The sequence below is a fragment of the Vanessa cardui genome, chromosome Z (genome assembly GCF_905220365.1).
Source record: "Vanessa cardui chromosome Z, ilVanCard2.1, whole genome shotgun sequence".
NCBI lineage: Eukaryota > Metazoa > Arthropoda > Insecta > Lepidoptera > Nymphalidae > Vanessa > Vanessa cardui.
This window is the reverse complement of record NC_061154.1, coordinates 4353233-4372755: the sequence shown is the minus strand read 5'-3', so window position 1 is coordinate 4372755 and position 19523 is coordinate 4353233. Positions and strand designations below refer to the sequence as shown.

Below are 19523 nucleotides of genomic sequence, written 5' to 3'. Positions count from 1 at the left end.
TACTTACAATCCATCACCAATGTAAAAAAAATATTTTAAGATAAATATTTTATGGCAGTTAAAATTATGAAGTACTAGTTCCTGCCGGCCACTTCGTTCGAGATATTAGTTAGTCGTCATATGTTATATAGTAATCATTAAAATGGTTTGACTGCGAATGAATATCGGGTAGTCAGACTAAAGAGTCACTTTAGCATTTATAATAACAGAGATATTTTGAGCTCTATATACCTCACAAACAATAACCGCGAAATAGTTTATCAAGTAATTATGTCATCGTTCACGACGTTGTCTTATTAGCCAGTGTAAATGAGTGAAACAATAACAATAATGTCAACGAAAATGATATATTACTAGGAAATGATCAATGCGTCATTATTGAAGAGACTTTGATTTATAGTATAAACAATATATAAATCACGGTAAACGTATTTTTTCCGACTTCAAAAAGGAACGAGGTTCTCAAATCGACTGTAGTTTTTTTTGATTTTTTTAATGTTTATTACCTTAGAACAAAACAATGTTTATGTTTATTACCAAGCATATAAGTCTCAATATGTATGTATGTATGTACTCGATAAATTTACGTATAACTCATTATCACGCTAACCAATTTCGATGACCTATTTATTAGAAAGGATATATTTCAAGCGTAGCTTAATAAAAGTTTGGTTCAATTTTGATCTGATATCTATGACAAAGTAACGGAACTCTTCAATTCTGAGGAGCAAATGAACGTGATAGGCCGAATCTTTTACTGGTCATTTGAGTCACCTTTCTTAAGGTGGTTATGGTGAAGTAATTTTCATAGTCGAATATGTTAATCAATGGAACTCCTTAACGGCGTATACTAAGGGTACGATTTTGCTTAGTTTTTAGTTCATTTCTTGTTTATTGTTTCGATATAGTATTTTGTTTGAAGTCGTTTTTTTTGTCAAATATTTTTGGTCCACTTCGTCATATAAAACTAGAGTTTGTTTAATTACGAATAAAATGCCTATTGCAATATTAAAAAAAATAATAAGATGAAATCGCAATGAAGTATTAAATTAGCGTCAGCTTACAAACCAGCCAACAAGCCACACGTAGTTCCCGTTGAGGCTGCTTAAGTGATACGCCTCAAGTCAAGGAAACACGCCAGCAATCTCCTTGCTTATTGACGTTGCAAGCCTGGCTTTAAATACAACAGCTGCGAATTCATTTCCATTAAATTATCGCTTTAAATGAAATAAACAACCTCGTCTTAATGTAACTTTGTTCATTTATTATTTATCTTTTAGGCTAATTTAGTTTATATAGTATGTAACGCTTATTGATTGATTAGAATAAGTGAACGAACTCTAATGAGTATGTATAGAAAAATATTTTTTATACCAGACAAAATATTATTGCAATGTTTATCTTACTTGTATGTTGATGTCAAGATCTCAGACATGAAAATGGCTCCTTAGTACAGAGGCGACTGAAGCGTTGGAGCTCTATAAAATTATGTACCGATGCACACACAAATAGCCCTTTGTTAGCCGTATTTCTACAGCATAACGTTGTCTAATGTCAATGAACTTTTTATAATTTGAATACGCGGAAATACGAATTTCTCCTAAACGTTGTTATGTTCATTCAATATGTAGTTCACTTCAGTTTTGTACTGATACAAAAGGTACAGTGAGGTAATTAGTGAGAGTTACGTTGCTTGGCTGTATTGTGATTTATTGTTTGAAATATTCTAAGAGCTAGTTAAGCTACGTTACATACAGTCCGTGTTAAACACGACTACAACCATACTCCTCTTATTAAACAATACCTTTAAATAATATATAACTAATATTAAATAACGTTTCCGTAGGTACTTGCACGTAAACGAAATACATCAAATTGAACCGGAGACATTCTCCAACATGCCACGACTTGAGCGATTGTAAGTTATAATTAGATATTATTGTAATATTTATTTTTAATATCGTCAAAAATTTTCAATGTTACGATTATTTTTAGATATTTACACAACAACAATCTGAAGACCATTCCACCGGGATCATTCAGAGGGATGCCAAAGCTACAGAAACTTCGTTTGGATAGCAATGCATTAATATGCGATTGTGGTATGTTATGGTTTGTCCGAATGCTCGCTGAGCACAGCGAAATGAGCATCGCTGCTACTTGCTACGAACCAGCTGGAGCTACTGGAACATCCTTAGCTTCAATGAAAGAGAAAGATTTCCATTGCCGTGAGTTTATATCCACTATTCAGTTCTTAAATAAAGTAATAAGAGGTACTTGAATCATTGTTTGTTTTTTAGGTCAACCTGAAATCGCAGCTGATCCCGAAGATGTAATAGTTAATTTTGGAGAAGACGCAATGTTTTCTTGTAATGCAACTGGAGAACCGACACCCGATATTATATGGTATCGAGACTCAGCCGTGATACCGATTGATAATTCACGCTATGAAGTGATGGACAACGGAACCTTAATGGTACATAATGCAGACGAAAGTGACGTTGCTGTGTTTGAATGTAAAGCTAAAAACCCAGCTGGAGAGGTACACTCCAAACCAGCTAGGATGATGGTTAAAATCAAACCAGACAACAAAGGTATGTACATTATACTCAGACATATACTACACAGGCTGAAATTATTTACCGTTTGGAAAAAATAATTAGAATGGAATAAAATGCAATATACGCCTTTTTTCTTTTATAATAGTTGTCTGTAATAAGTCATAATATGACGTTGTTAAGAATAAATTGAACATTTAAGCAATCGATTTAAATGATTCGAGCTTGTATGAAGTTTTTAATCATTTGCTAGTAGTTTAATTTAAATTTTTGAGCGTGTTACGCTACTAAAATAGAGAAATCCATTTTATTTATTGACGAAAACTTTGTCCCATTCTTACAACATTATGTTGAGAATTTCGTTAACATTAATTTTAAGAAGTTGTATCCATGCTCTATTTCATAATGTTCTTCTTCCCTTTTTTCGCCAGACGGTAAAAAGTCATCAGCATTAGTGTAGGGCTCATGAATAGTCGTCTAACAATACTATTTTACTTTCAGGATACCCAGTCTTTACTATCTTGCCAAGAAAACAAATCGTCAAAATCAATCAGCCAATCACACGTTTTGATTGCGTGGCACACGGCAATCCTAAGCCACATATATCTTGGTATTTCAACGACAAACGAATACTACTGAGTGAAAGACTTTCAATGAGACACAACGGTTCCATAGTTATCGAAAATGTACAACACGAAGATTCAGGAGTTTATACTTGTCAAGCTGAAAATATAAACGGAAAAATAACTGCAGCAGTCACTCTTGAAGTTATGGGTAAATATACCAATAATTAAAGTAAATTAATCACATTTTCAAATATTTGTATAATAAACTCGTTTTAATCGCTTGTTTTAGTTGCACCAGCCTTTATCATAGTACCGAAAGATCAAACAGTAACAATTGGTGATACCGCACAATTTATGTGTACTGCCAGAGGAGTTCCTAAGCCCGTAATTACATGGTATAGAAACACCATGGTATTGCCACCGAGTGAAAATATCCTACTACGCAATGATAACCAAAACTTAACTATCATTGAAACAACTGATGACGATGATGGCTTATATCACTGTAGAGCTGAAAATTCTGAAGGTCTTACAGAAATATCTGCTATACTTAAAGTGCAAAATTTTCAAATTATCGTCCCGAAAATTCTATTGAGACCTGAAGATACTGATGCATTTAAAGAAACATCTGTACAAATGCCGTGTGAGTATGAAAGTGAGCCGCCTGCCACTGTCGAATGGAGAAAAAATGGAAACCGAATTTTTTCAAATGATCGAATTACAATATCTCTTATTGGAAGTTTGATTATTAATAACGTCAGCCTTAGTGATGCGGGTAGTTATGAATGTTCGGTTTATAATGAGTACGGTCGTGACACCGCGTCGATATTTTTAAGTGTGAAGGATCATATACTGCCTGGTGATGAATATGTAAATATCGCTCTAACTGAAGCCACACGAGATGTTGATCAAGCTATTGCAAAAACCATGAAAGAATTATTTAGTAATCAAAGTTCAAATTCAAACTTCCATGATCTATATAGAATAACAAGATTTCCAAATGCACCGGCAAGAGAAGTAGCGAGAGCAGCGGAAATCTATGAAAGAACTCTGGATAAAGTTAGAGAATTTATACAGTCTGGTTCAAAAGTTACTTCCGTGCAACCATTTAACTATGAAAATGTATTATCCGCTCAACATTTAGAAGTCATAGCTCGTTTATCTGGTTGTGTAGCACATAGAGAAGCTAAAGATTGTTCGGACATGTGCTTCCACCAGAAGTATCGTAGTTTCGACGGAAGCTGTAACAACTTTGCTTTTCCCACTTGGGGTAGTTCTCTTAGTGGTTTTCGAAGAATTCTTTTTCCCATCTATGAAAATGGATTCAGTCAGCCTACCGGTTGGAATAAGGAAATAAAATACAATGGCTATGCTTTACCAAGTGCACGACTGATATCTACTGCTATTATAAGTACAACTGAGATATCAGAAGATATTGAAATTACACACATGACTATGCAGTGGGGTCAGTGGCTCGATCATGATTTGGATCACGCCCTGCCTTCTGTGAGTTCACAAACTTGGGATGGTGTTGATTGTAAAAAGACGTGTGACTATGCAGCTCCGTGTTTCCCTATAGATGTACCTGAAAGTGATCCCCGAATATCCAATCGTCGATGCATTGATTTTGTTAGAACAAGTTCAGTTTGCGGCTCGGGCATGACCTCAGTACTCTTTGGCAAGTTGCAACCTAGAGAACAAATCAATCAATTAACATCCTATATAGACGCTTCTCAAGTTTATGGATTCGAAAAATCGGTTGCAGAGGATTTACGAGACCTAACAAACGAAAATGGCACTCTCCGTGTTGGAGCCAAATTTCCTGGAAAAAAACCATTGTTGCCTACTACGGGTCTGAATGGCATGGATTGTCGGCGTAATTTAGAGGAAAGTAACCGAAATTGTTTTGTGGCTGGTGATATCAGAGCCAATGAGCAAATCGGTTTGGCTGCAATGCATACTATCTGGATGAGAGAACATAATCGAATTGCTACTGCATTGAAGGGCTTTAACCCCTTCTGGGATGGAGATAAAGTGTACCAAGAAGCAAGAAAAATTGTTGGAGCTCAAATGCAAGTTATTACATATGTACACTGGCTGCCCCTAATACTCGGCCCTGAAGGATATGAACAACTCGGTAAATATAATGAATATAATCCAAATCTCAATCCATCTATCTCCAACGTATTTGCAACAGCGGCTTTACGATTCGGTCACTCAATTATAAATCCAATCTTGCATCGCTACGATGAAAACTTCGAGCCTATTCCCCAGGGACATTTACTCTTGCGTAATGCATTCTTCTCTCCTTGGCGTTTGGTTGACGAAGGTGGAGTAGATCCTTTACTGAGGGGTATGTTTACTACACCTGCTAAACTTAAAACATCGACGCAAAATCTTAACACGGAGTTGACTGAAAAATTGTTCCATACTGCTCACGCCGTTGCTCTTGATTTAGCTGCTATTAATATACAAAGAGGAAGAGATCATGCCATCCCTCCATACACAAAATGGAGACAAGTGTGCAACATGACAGAAGTCAATGACTTTGATGACTTGGCCAGTGAAATTTCCGACAAAACTGTACGGGATAAACTTAAAGAACTTTATGGATCCGTTCATAATATCGACGTTTGGGTCGGTGGCATCCTAGAAGACCAAGTTGAAGGTGGTAAAGTTGGACCTCTTTTCCGTTGTCTCTTAATAGAACAGTTTAAGCGTTTACGAGATGGTGATCGATTCTGGTTTGAAAATCCCTCCACATTCAAACCCGAACAACTACGTCAAATTAGAAAGGCGAACTTGGCAAGAATATTGTGTGACAACGGTGACAATATTGATACAATAGGTGAAAATGTATTCTTATTACCAGAAGTCCAAGATGGTTTAATTTCTTGTGAAGATCTACCATCGATTGATCTTCGGTTTTGGACCGACTGTGAATCCTGTGGTGAAGATAATTACGGTACCGACACAAACAGAGTTCGAAGAGAAATTGTACCCGACGTTGACTATTATAGCCAATTGACAGAAAACGATCATCGCATTAATACATTGGAAGATTCTCAGAATGAGATGAAGCAAACTATTGAAGAATTGAAAAAACGAATTCGACAACTGGAGGAATCTTGTCCGAATAATGATATCAATTAAAAAGCTACACAAAGCATACTATTTCGAACAACTAAGGCTACGTATCAATTTAATGACTTTTCCCGGACACAAGGCAACAAATAATATTTAACTCCTTCATATTCTTATTGATGTATTTGATGTTTGAAAAATATAAAAAATACAAAAAAAGAAATATAAAATAAAAATACAAAAAAATGTTTTGATGTAAGTTACAATAACAAAAAAAATACAAAAAAATATGTGTACACCAATATTTAAAGAATAAAAACATATGTATTCGTACATTAAAAAAAACACAAAAAAAAAAAACCAGAATATTATCCCTATATTTGTGTAATGTAGTATTCTTCATCGTATTCGTAAGTCTTCTCTCTGTGGTCCAACTAATTAAGAATTTATTTAAATTCCATTTAAATAATTATTTTATTTTTTGCTAAACCTATATATAATATATTATATATATAGTTTATTACAAACATTTTTGTTGTCCTATTTTTACAATTGACAGCAGGTTCTGTGTAATTGGAATCCATGCCCGTATTGTCAAAAAAAAAAATCTATTACTAATACGTTTTCTTAATTGAAATTATAGACTATTCACTTAAAATACTTGTTACACTTTTCAATGTTAGGTGTCTATATGCAACATAATCTAGTCGTAAGAATAAAACACTAGCTTAAGGATAACTTATTTGACAATATATGTAATGTGATTCAGTTACGCTAATATTTATTTGCGGTAATTCGTCAGATATATAAAATGAAACAACCCATTGTGCCATTATTACGCTAAGTTTGCTATGTAATTTATCACGTGAGGAGTTAAGTTTCGCAGTATTAATGTTATTTGCATTTACTAAATAACAGATTCTTAAGGGTATCGTGGTATGTGTTCATACGGTGAAAGGTAAAGATCCGTCCTAAATTGTATTTTGCGGGGTCAGAGACACGAATTAAGAATGTATTTATAAGGACTGAGTATTTTTCGAGTTCGGATAATAAATGAACGCTAAAATTTATGCGATTATGAATTGCACTTAAGCTGTTTTTGCTGTTTATCTAATGTTTATAGAAATAAGGTGGATGAGACTGCGCTACCCTTAAATAGTATCTTGAAAGAGTTATACCTATCGCTAATTTTATTGATACGCTTTCAATGAACTTGTATGTTAATAAGTAGATCTCCATACACTAAATGAATGAGTCTGCTGTATGGCAGATTATAATGACTTTGTCGACTTGGCTAATGAGATTTTTGACTGAAGGGACATTTTTAAATCTATATACAAGCGTTTATAATATATACGTTTACGTTTAGGTAGGCGTTACATTAGATCTATTCTGAAGTCCCTTGATTGAACAGTTGAATGATACGCGATTTATTAATACGCTTTGAATGGATTTTTCTGTAGATGTGTTAGGCATAAGGCAGTAGGTAAATAATATATGGTTCATTTTAAACAGACTGCATGAAAACTGAAAATATAATAAATATTACCTGGCATGATTTACTTTACTTTTATCACATCACATCATCAGTCCGTTTTTGTCCACTGTTGGACATAGGCCTCTCCAAGTGCACGCCACTGTGATCTTTCTGACTGTAACCTCGGGTTACTTGATTCTAAACGATCAGTTAGATTTTATAGATCTTCAAGCAATAGTGTCGGTTAAGCTGGAAGGTCCAGTGGAGCAATGAGGTTAAATCCTATTTCTTAAAAGAAGAGTACGTCTCTACCAAAAGTTATGGGGTTTATAACCGTCTTCATGCGGTCGGTTTGAAAATACCCTATTATACATTTATAATCTCGTAGAGTAATCTCAATTATCTTAAAAAAAACTGATGCAGAGTCTTTGTTATTGATATGACATATGACAATATAATAATGATATGACTTAATATTTACAGCCAAAGGGTTATTCTGTGAGAGTAAACTCGAACCTCACGTTCACCTTAATTCGCACAAAAAATATTTGATAATATTTTACGGGTGAGATGCGAAGTGAAGTCCTTACGGAATAACACTAATGGCAGAATAACTTTAATGCGGTATTACTATCTGACCTCCATAATCCTTAAACGAGGAAACCAGTTTATCCGCACTTATTGCATTACTTAATTAAATAAATATCAGAATGAGCATTACAATCTACGATGTAATAAAATGTAAATACTTTTACGAAGTCATTTGCGATTTTATGATTAAAAATATCCAAAAAACTGCTCTAGAATATTTTGCGTAAATAGTAAAAAGACACAACTTTTAGTAAGACACAAATTAATTATTAAGTATAGCTATAAAATCAAGTAAATATATTTTGGGCAATCGCTGATTTTTTTAACTGTTTGAGGACTAATTTATGTATCTTTTTTTCACATGTGATAACATGTTATTGTATAGAAAGGGATAGCAAATCTTTTTAGCAATTTCGAATTGTTATACGTTCCTTACTATTTTGTCACGTGAGAAGTTGAACTCGTGATATTTTGCGTAAATATCAGTCTGACTACAAGAGAATTACTTAAGACGGTGACATTGTTAGACTAATCTAATACAAGTTTGTAAGCTTAAATAATAGATAGCTAAAAACACATAGAAGAATAAATATCAAATTCTACCTTATAATGCATTATTGTATTACTATAATAAAAACATCGTGAATACAATTAAATTGTGTTAAAAACCCATAACAAACGGTTTTTAGCTTCAAAACAAGGGCTTTGCATCAATTTTTGTCTTATTATTAATATTGAATCTATTAATCGATGTCAAGTCATATAAGTGTAAACATAAGATACTATCATGGACATACTCGGTATTAGCCTCGGGGAGGACTCTTGAAATCTTTCATTTTATAGGAAAAGAGCATTTATATTTTTCCTTGGTTCCTTAAGCTCATGAAATTGTTGTTATTCTTATATATTAAAGTATTTCATTAATTTGAGGAATTTATTTTAAGTCACAATAAGATTTAATCTAACCCTCCCCTGGTACGCCCATGGTCTAAGCATACAACACCAAGATTATATATTTGTGCTTGTTTAACACCAAATATAATTAAGAACAGACAACACTGTAATGTGTCGTAGACTTTGATGAGGAGCGTCCCATTCCCTTCTTGTAGCGATATACGCGACATTAACAGTACATATAATAAATATTCGGAATTCATATAAAATATATCGTTTACAAATTAGGATGTATTTTTTTTTTAAATCCAAGAAACGAAGCTCTTAATTTGTTTGATATATTTTTTCTTCTTGTCGAGTACAGTTTCGTTATTTTTTTGTTAAAAATGTAAATTTAAAAATTAAAACTACCATCTAGGGATGAGGTAAATAATAAGAAAATATTGCTACAAAGTTTAAAAAATTAAGTAGACCACACTTAAGGTTATTGGTAAAATGTTAAATGTTATCTTTGCTCATTATGTTGTACACATCTCTGTAAGGACAATATAAGGAAGTTAAACAATACAACTACAATTTCTGATTTACAAAGTCGGATTTAATAAGCTGTCAAAATACTGAGCGCTCATTGGTCGCCTGTTGCATCATCAGCTGCCATCATCCAATCACTGTTCAGATTAAATAAATCCATAGATAATTATGACTAATTTTTAAAAAGTTCACTTTTTATACGCCTGTCAAGTTACTTTATATGAAACATGTTGTGCAACACAATGAGGATCTTTATTATTATTATTCAAAAAGTAATTGATCAGATACGCACATAGAAGGGTTTGGAAGGGAACACATATTTGTTTACTCGCTCCGAATATTTTATATCCTATTTAATAGGTATATCAATTCTGTTATGGTAATAAAATGCGCAACACAAATAAACGTAGGTATTCTTTATAAGTTAACTTCATTTAGTCTTCATTTCAATAGAATATGTAATGAAAAATATATATTCACTCATGCAAAACACAGTTAGATTAAAAACACCAGGAGTTATTTTAAATTTACCTACACAATGCCAAAAATAATAAAACTTAGTATTTAAGGTGAATTTACAAAATAGTTTTAAAGATTAGGTTAGGTTATGTTTGTTTCTTTATCTTTTGTACAAATTCTATTGAAGTGAAATGAAGATCTAAATGTAAATAATTTTATCAGCGTAGAACATTTTAGTGCAAACAAGGCTTCATTGTAATTTTAAGAAAATGCTTTCAATTATACAAAAAATTTATAATAATGGATGTCTGTAATTTCACAATAGTCAAGAATGTGCTGACGGAGTGATTAAAGAGGCCTAAGTGGAACCACTTATTGACCTACCGACTCACACTTAATTCTATTAAATAATAGCTCAAAATATATTACTTAAAATAAAATCGATGATGAATTGTTTGCGGAAAATGGTCTTACATATTATTTATAATTTGCGGTATAAATTATTTACATATCCATAAATATATTCGAAATCAGGATTATAACTAGGACAAAAACGTTCGATGATAAATTTATGATGAAGCTCGAGAAACCACTTCGACAATTGAATACATACCTACCAGTGAAAAACGAATGGCGAATGGTAAACAAAAATTATAAAACGATTACCTATAACATTTCGCATAATATATCGAGTAAATTAAATGTCAGAAAAGGCACTATACAGAACTAAATATTTTTAAATTGCAAAGTGTAGCAAAGTATTGGTCCTAAGAAATTATAAAAGCTTAAGGTTCCGAAAAATGCTCTACGTACATTTGGACTAGCCGAAATATTCAGTTAAGTAGGTACGTCCAATAATAAACCTAGTTATATTCCTGTTTTAAAGAAATGTTGTAGTAACTTTTATTAAATGTTTTCGTATTGTATGAGTATGTACCAACACATAATATATGTTTACGTCTATTTTTTTTGGTATTCAATAATTTTGTTATACATAATATTATGCCTATAGACAATTTATTTATATTTGTAACCAAACATGTATTCTAATGCAATATGTACCTATAGAGTTGAGTTTTCTTTTCGAATAATATTGAGTTATTGTAAAAAAATTAAATTAACATTATCATACAATATCTATTCAAATATATTATAAGATATTGATATGTACCGTTTAATTGACATTGGGGTTTACTTTAAATTTTAATTAATAACAGTGTGACTATTGCCTATAATTATGGAATGTTTTAGATGCCAGTTTCAAAAGCCTAAATACTCTTTAAAATAGACCATGCCACTGGATTTTATTTGGAAAGCTGAATTTAATTCGATAGATCAAAACTCCATGTTGTCAATTAATAAAACGTGATTTAGAAGTTACTACAGCATTGTAAGATGATAAAAAAAGATAAAATATTTATGTAGTAAGCGAAACCACACATTATTTTTATGTATATTTAGTCTAATTTATGTTTCAAATAATTCCAATTTTTGTTAAGAAAATTAAACTTACACATTCCTAAGAAAAAATAACAATAAGTTAATATATGCAATTTTTTTAACTTGTTTCTTTTTTTAATTAGTATTACTAAACGTCCAAGAAAGGCCACTTATGTTTTTTAACACATTGCCTGTTAGGTATGTATTAAACTGAAATTTCAAGTAATCTCAAATTTGTCAAGTTATTTTAGCTGTTTTTTTACTTAATAATTATAATACAGGCGAAAGCTCCCGGCGAGGTCCCTTACGTGAGAGTGATTTTTATATCACTAAAATATGAAAAATGAAACATAATGATAAATGGTTATCCTCGCCGTTACTAAACCAATTTCACTTTTTATAAAGCTGTATAAAAGACATTGATAGCAAGATTCCTTATAATTTTTTATTTAAAACAAAGGTACATTGGAAATGTACACAAAGGTTTTTTTTTCTTATTATTATAGTGTTACTTCATTATGAATGATTGTAATTGACAGTGGTTTCGCTTGCTATATATTTAATCTCTAAATAACTAAACACTGGTGTATTATGCTTAGAAAATAAAAATAATAAAAACATCTGCTTTTTATTTTAACCTTTTTACCCGTTGAACAACAAAAAATTACTTTAAGTAGCAATGCTTTTATTTAAAAAAAAAAATGTACATACACATAGCTACGAGTGAAAAGGACTTATATTTTTAATAAATTTATTAAAAGTTATATTACATAAATAAAATCACCATATTATATTGCTAATAATTCATCATTTATTCTTAAAAAAATTAAAATATATACAGCCATTACTACTTTACATATAAACTAGTTCAAATGCCTACATATTTTGTATGTCGGCCAGTTGCTAATAACTGATTGTTGTCTTTGTTTCTAACTTCCACTTCAAGGAAGGCTACCTTCTTGCCGAGTTTTCTGGTAACAGCTTCAACTTCTACATTGTCACCTTCTCTGGCCGCATTCATATAACTGAAATGTTATAATCTTTACATACTCTCAAACTATCATGTTAGTTTCGATTAACAAATAAGGTTTTATGTTTGTTCTATAATGTTCGTCATTTAATTTCAAAATCAAATCTAATTAATATTAACAGTACCTCACGCTAAGGTCTATTGACACTCCTCTGGTATCAACTTTTTCATTAGCCGTTAGTGCATAAGTGGAAATTGCATCTACTAGATGAGCAATAAATCCACCATGTAGGGTACCACGTTGGTTCAAATGTTCGGGACCAACTTGGAACTGGGTTACCAATCTACCATTGTCACAGCATACTACCTTTACCTGAGCAAATAACAAATCTTGGTTACATAATCTTCAACCACAAGGTTATATTGGTAAGGATCACAAAATAGCATTTTTTTATGAATGTTCTGAAGTGCTAAAAACACAAGGATCCCTGCCTTATAATTTAGATATAACTTTTTAATTGATGACCAATATAACATTACCTTTCGTAGGTTATGATCAAAACATTTTGTGGTAGCAATCGTTTTTGTGAACAGTTCTGCGACTTTCGCTGCCTTATTACTCATATTGGCATATCTGAGATATCTAAAAGAAAACTATGATGTTATATGTTAATCCATTTCACAACAACCAATGTTTACTTTATTTTTGACACTGACATACAAAATGTCAACGTAAGAGAGGCATTTATTTTACAATTAGCACAATATACAGCTGGAAAAATAAGGACTACAAAATATAATAAATAAATATGAAGACGGTATTTAATTTTACTGAAATATGTACAGTTATCTAAATATTATTTTACATAAATTAAACAAACTCAATACGTATTATGTATTTTAAAATATCTGTTTAGTTATTCGCATTTATTGAAGCTCTTGTAAGCAGCAATCAATGATATTCTAATAAACAGATATGTTATACCCATACTAAACAACAGAAAAAAGTGTGCCACACCGGGGACCGTTTATTTTAAATTTCGTTACAAGTATATACACAGGATAGCTTGATAAAAACAATAATTAAAAGGGATAACTAGATTTTTAATTGTGCAAAACGTATTACTACATAATTATGATGTATTATAACGTATTATTGGCATAAATATGATGAAAACGACTAAAGGAAAACGTCCCAATTAACACGTTTTCTAGTCTTCACTTTTTGCGCGTTAAATACATATCTGTTTACTAGAACATCATTGGCAGCAGTAAAGTATTTTATAATTAAAAGGTGAGAAATTCTGTTTAAGACTAGTACAATATTATTTACAGACTAAATAAAAAAAGATGCATTAATTCACTAAAGTTCATCAAGTCGAGTACAGCATAAGAAATTAGTTTCCTTAAGTACATGAGACTTTTGTTATCTTGGAATCAAAGTGTAGCTAGTAATTTAATTAGAAAAATGCAGGACAAATGTATCGAGACCGCAAACTTTACAATTTTATCGAAGGTTTCGTTTTCATTGTAATCATAGGAACAACAAATGAAGTACCTCGCAAATTTTACTATTTTATAATGTATCATAGGTATGTGTTAAGAACTATGTATGGTGTTCTTTAACCTAGAAGAAAACAAGGTAGAAGTATTATATGATAAGGTATAATATTAATTTATAATTTTTTTCATTCACATAAACGTTACTTAAAATGATCTTAGTTTTTTTTTGTTAAATCGAGATCATATCCTCGTGATTCTCTATTACATATAATTAAAGTCAAAACAGTGCTTAAATTAGAAATAATTATTTAAAATGCAAATGCGAAATAAATAGAATATTTCTCCTTCTACGATTTTGCTATTTTATTTGCGTAGGGGCCGAAATATAACATTGAATAATTGTTGATGAGGTTCGAATATCTAAAATATTCCTTTTTTAAATGCAATTATTCTAGAAACAGGTATTACTACTTTTAATTATTCACTGAAAATGCTATTATATATAATATTTAATAACATGTTTTTGTTTTCAGTTTCGTTAGTTTTTTTATTTATTTATTTAACAATATGAGCAATATATATAAAATATAATGTTAATTATGATAATTCGAGTGAACCTTTAATTATAATGAAATATCTCTTAATAATCAATTAATGACATTAATTAGTAAAATCCATATTCGTAACACGATCTCCAATCACGAAGTGTATGCGAACGGGATTTACGCAAACATTCGCTTAACGTATGATATATGAAATTATTATGTTTTATAAACGATGAATTTTAAAACATTCATGTTGATTATAATTTTATTGTTCTTAAAGTAATTCTTAACATTTTTCTAGTATTTTAATAATAATTATTTTTTTCAGCATTTTATATAAAAGTGCAATTATTTTTTTTACGATAGAAAAGCCCACGCTTGGGACTTGTCGAGTTAGTAGTAATATTCCATAGCGGTTTGACATTGCGGATTTACATATCTTACGAGCACAACCGTAAAACCCCTTAGCGCTGAGCACGAAATGAATCGTAAACATAAATTTAGCTTAATAAACTTAATTATGGTGATTCTCTTGATTTAGGATTGCAACACCGGGTTAAGCCTAGTAAATAGGTAGAAGACCACCTTAACTATTGCAATTGCGTGATACTTATTTAAATAAATAAATAAGTATGAGACAACATCACATACATTACTCTGATCCCAATGTAAGTAGCTGAAGCACTTGTGTGATGGAAATCAGAAGTAACGATGGTACCACAAACACCCAGACCCAAGACAACATAGAAAACTAATCTACCTAGACTCGGCCGGGAATCGTACCCGGGACCTCAGAGTGGCGTACCCATGAAAACCGGTGTACACACCACTCGACCATGGAAGTCTTTACTTCGACATATTTATAAATAAGCAAAATTTTGTGTGTTCACATAGTTACAAATTTTAGTTAAAACTATAATAATAATATATAATAATTATAGTATTGTTATATAACACTAATTTTCAATAATATTTTTAGTATTGTGTTGAGATTTACATAATTTATTAATGTCACGATTATAATCGACTATCCATAGAAATAGACTATAATATCCTATTCGCCCATATAAAGTAAATCGTCTTAAGTATCGATTTATCTCATATATAACTATATAACATTTCATACACAAGTACATAGCATAACGTAAATTGACAAGTGCATACTAAGTAAGAAATTTCTGCTCCCATTCTTAAATAAAAGGGAACCGGTTCAAACCGGAATGTTATGTAAGGTCTTGCTTTAAAACTGCCCAACTTTTTTGTATCCATTTTAATCGGGCGAATTTAATCACCTGTCAATTCAATCGTGATAACGGATATATCCAAATTGTACTTAAAGAACGCACTTTCATTTCACTCTTTGTAATTACCTATAGCCTAATAGTTTAATGATATATTTATAATTGAGAAAAACAGAAGTTACAAATTACTCTAATTTCACTTTTCATTGTGTTTGTAACCTCTAACAAAATATAGTTGAAACAAATAACTTCGAAATAGAAAACTAAATAGAGTTCCTCTGGAAGATAATATTATCTTTTATTCGGTCTGGTTTGAAAGACAGGTACAATATATGTAGATATACAGGATGTGTGTATGTACGTAGTCTTAGAAGTTGCATTTTGTATTACTAACAATACATGAATATCAAAAAACTCAAAGTTGATAATCATTCATAATCATACCTACGTTCCCTGCGTACAGTTTCATGTATAAAATTTTGGAATCATTTTTTATTAACTATACCCACTGTATAACGGAGTAAATCGTCACTATCTATAACAACTTAAATAGAAATAACGCTTATTTAAGAATTTATTATATATATAGATGTTTATTTATTTATTTATTTACATAAGAATTTTGAAATCCATTGCGCTTTTATAAAATTAAGAAATGACAAGGGTAGGGTTGTATAGGTCCATATAATATTCGATTCAAATCTGAATTGTGCCTATAATATTTTCTTGTTGTGGAACAAATATCGGCGGTTACTGGAATTGTTCACTAGATATATCTATAAATGTTTAAAGAAGAACCCAAGGGAAATGAACGGTTCTCGGAGTTATTCTCGAAAATATACGTTGGCATACATTGTCTCTCCATGAAGCCAAACACGACTGAATACAAGCGACCTATTGACAATATAACCTAGTTTGCATTGTTATATTAAGTTTCTGGATTTCTTTTTCAGGGTTGTCCAAATTTATTTAAATACAAATAGACTAACTACAATGTATTTTAAAAATATAATAATACTGTTTTAATTATCCTAAAATACCGTCATTTTTACGATTATAGAGATATATAATAAAAACTAAATATAAATATTCTTTTAAATGTTATAATATATTTCGTGTCGTGTCGTGCGGGTTGATAGAGCGAGGATGACTACTGCACTTGCTGATTGTACCGGTTGTCTTCGAGTTTGGACATACCATCAGGTGGAGTGGAGTCATATTTCTACCAGGAAAGTATATATTTTTTTTTAGGGAACGCAAAAAAACATATATAGACAGTAAACATACGTAGACAAGGAGTAGATCCGTGCAAACACCGACGAGTTTACGCATGCTTCATATTTTGTGTTTACATTTCACGTCGAGCTCGGCGGTTAGTAATTGAGAAAGGTGTAATTTTTATTTGGTTTATATAACATAATAAAATAAAAACATCATGCAAATTAAACACAAGAACTGTCAAATAACGTACAATTATTACCCACTTGACATTTAATGGTAATGTGCACTTGTAAGTTGTGTCAACTGTCAAAATAAGTGAGCCTTACAGTGTTCACGTAAGGGGTATTTTATTTCATTGCACTGGTTAACGCGCACGCACGTAATAAGAGATTTTGAGCGCATATAAAATAATATTTTATTTTGTTCTTAAGTATACTTTATTATATACAATGTTTTTATATTATTTAATAATAGTTTTATAATGTTTCCGACACTTGTTCACTTTCCTCTCCGCCCTATTTTTCATAAACGTCAGGACGGTAATGATTCTATGAAAACCGACTATAACGTAAAAAAATCGAAAATTCAAACGATATAGATATACTCATTCATTCTAAACGATGGTATTAAATTGTAAGCCGTCGTAAATGCCAGTTGAATGTTCAATAGCCCAGAATATTCAAAAGCAAAGTCATTTTGGCAATCCCTATCGAAATGTACAAATACCACTAGAATAGGTCTGATTAAGGGTATTCCCGTGGACTGTAAGAAGTCGCAACATAACTCGAGCTTCTCTCTGAATGTGGTAAAGTAATAAAAATCAGACGACTGAATAGGAAAACTCTCAGTGACGGTGTTACTATATGGATTCCAATGCAATATGTAATGTAGTACATCCAATGCAATGTTTCATAAACCGAAATGAAATACATATGTACCTATGCAGTAACAACAACAACAACAACAGCCTGTAAATTCCCACTGATGGGCTAAAGTCTCCCTTTGAGGAGAAGGTTTGGAACATATTCCACCACGCTGTTCAAATGCGGATTGGTGGAATACACATGTGGCAGAATTTCTATGAAATTTGCCACAGGCAGGTTTCCTCACGATGTTTTCCTTCACCGCTGAGCACGAGATGAATTATAAAGACAAATTAAGCACATGAATCAGCGGTGCTGTAGGCTGATGTAACCGATGATTGCAGGTTCAAACCCTGTCTGTGTTTAAACCTCATCATCAATCATCATCGGTTAAGAAAGATAGAACGCGTGTTTCTTAACCAATGATGCCACTGAGCCATCTCGATGCAGTAACAAACAATAATAATATCTATATGTCGAAGCATCAAAAAGTTTAAGTAGGATTTTTTTTTATCGTACATGCTGGTCACGTCAGTATGACATAAAACACATGACAGCCGAAAAGTGATATTTGTAAGGAGATATATTACGAGCTACGACTTATATATTGAATGTCATCATGTCTGATAACGAGTTGATGCCTCCTCGCTATATTTTTTTGATACGGGTATATAAGTTTAAGTGAGTAAAGTGAATAAATTTGTAAAAACATATGTTAGTAGCTTCACCGGCTTTATTGTTACCGCCTTCATTACACGCCAACGAAGAATAATTAAGAAAGTATTAATATGCCTTTTATCTGCAAGTTTCCTGGTTACATCAGAAGTATCGCATTATATTTGCGAATAATTTTTCGATCGACAATGGCATACAAGAATATTGGACTATTCTATATATCTTATACTAGTGATTATACCCCGACTTCGCACGGGTACAATGCTGATAGAAAATATACAGCAGAATGTGTTACTGACTTTTTGAATAATTTTATAATAGGTACAACACTGTTATTTTGGTCTGTCTTGTAGGGTTTTCAATGTAAACACAAAAAATGTGTTTATTTACGACATCACTTTAGAAACTTCTTAAAGTATTCTTATTGTTTCTTTATCATAGACAGCACGTGTTATATATATAAACCTTCCTCTTGAATCAAAGTATTTATTAAAAGAAAACGAATTAACTAACCGTAACTTTAAAGATGTAAGTTTGCATAGGGACAGAAAGCGGTAAGCGACTTTGTTTTATACTAAGTAATGAGCGGATAAACGAAAAAATGAGTTTCAGCGTAATTGAGAACTAAGTTTTTATGACAGTTATTATAGTCTATTAACTTACTTTTATTGACATATAATAATTTCACATTGCAAATGATATTAATAAGTTACTAATTGTAACCCTAACACTTTGTAAAATATTGATAATAACTTGTTTCGAAAAACAACAATTAATAAATTATCAAATTGAACAAAGTAACATCGTAGAATTAAAATTCTTGAATCTAAAATGAGTTAACGAATACGTAACAAGAGCTACGGGGTGGTACGTCGGACGTAATTGTGTATAATGAGTGTAGTGGA

The 19523-nt window shown here is 31.5% G+C and overlaps 2 protein-coding genes across 2 annotated transcripts in view; one reads left to right on the top strand and one right to left on the bottom strand.

The window, feature by feature from the left end:
* The window catches only part of LOC124542907 (peroxidasin), a 72467-nt gene extending 64704 nt beyond the window's left edge, over positions 1 to 7763 (top strand). Inside the window, exons 3-7 of the mRNA XM_047120832.1 lie at positions 1847 to 1918; positions 1996 to 2228; positions 2301 to 2594; positions 3060 to 3332; positions 3414 to 7763. Coding sequence (XP_046976788.1) covers positions 1847 to 1918; positions 1996 to 2228; positions 2301 to 2594; positions 3060 to 3332; positions 3414 to 6277 — 3736 coding nt within the window. The 3' untranslated portion in view covers positions 6278 to 7763. The remainder of the gene's footprint in view (positions 1 to 1846; positions 1919 to 1995; positions 2229 to 2300; positions 2595 to 3059; positions 3333 to 3413) is intronic.
* A 4625-nt stretch (positions 7764 to 12388) lies between these two features.
* Positions 12389 to 13307, bottom strand: LOC124543158 (acyl-coenzyme A thioesterase 13-like). The gene is made up of 3 exons (XM_047121231.1): positions 13111 to 13307; positions 12756 to 12943; positions 12389 to 12625 (listed from the first exon to the last, which is right to left on the bottom strand). The coding sequence occupies exons 1-3, from the start codon at positions 13192 to 13194 to the stop codon at positions 12469 to 12471; spliced, it is 429 nt and encodes a 142-aa protein (XP_046977187.1). The 5' UTR covers positions 13195 to 13307; the 3' UTR covers positions 12389 to 12468.
* Between the last annotated feature and the right edge of the window lie 6216 nt (positions 13308 to 19523).

Coding starts and splice junctions, on each gene's coding strand:
- LOC124543158 (XM_047121231.1), bottom strand. CDS start 13,194: ATGAGTAATAAGGCAGCGAAAGTCGCAGAACTGTTCACAAAAACGATT. Junction 12,944..13,110: donor TTGATCATAACCTACGAAAG/GTAATGTTATAT, acceptor TTATTTGCTCAG/GTAAAGGTAGTATGCTGTGA. Junction 12,626..12,755: donor TCAATAGACCTTAGCGTGAG/GTACTGTTAATA, acceptor ATAACATTTCAG/TTATATGAATGCGGCCAGAG.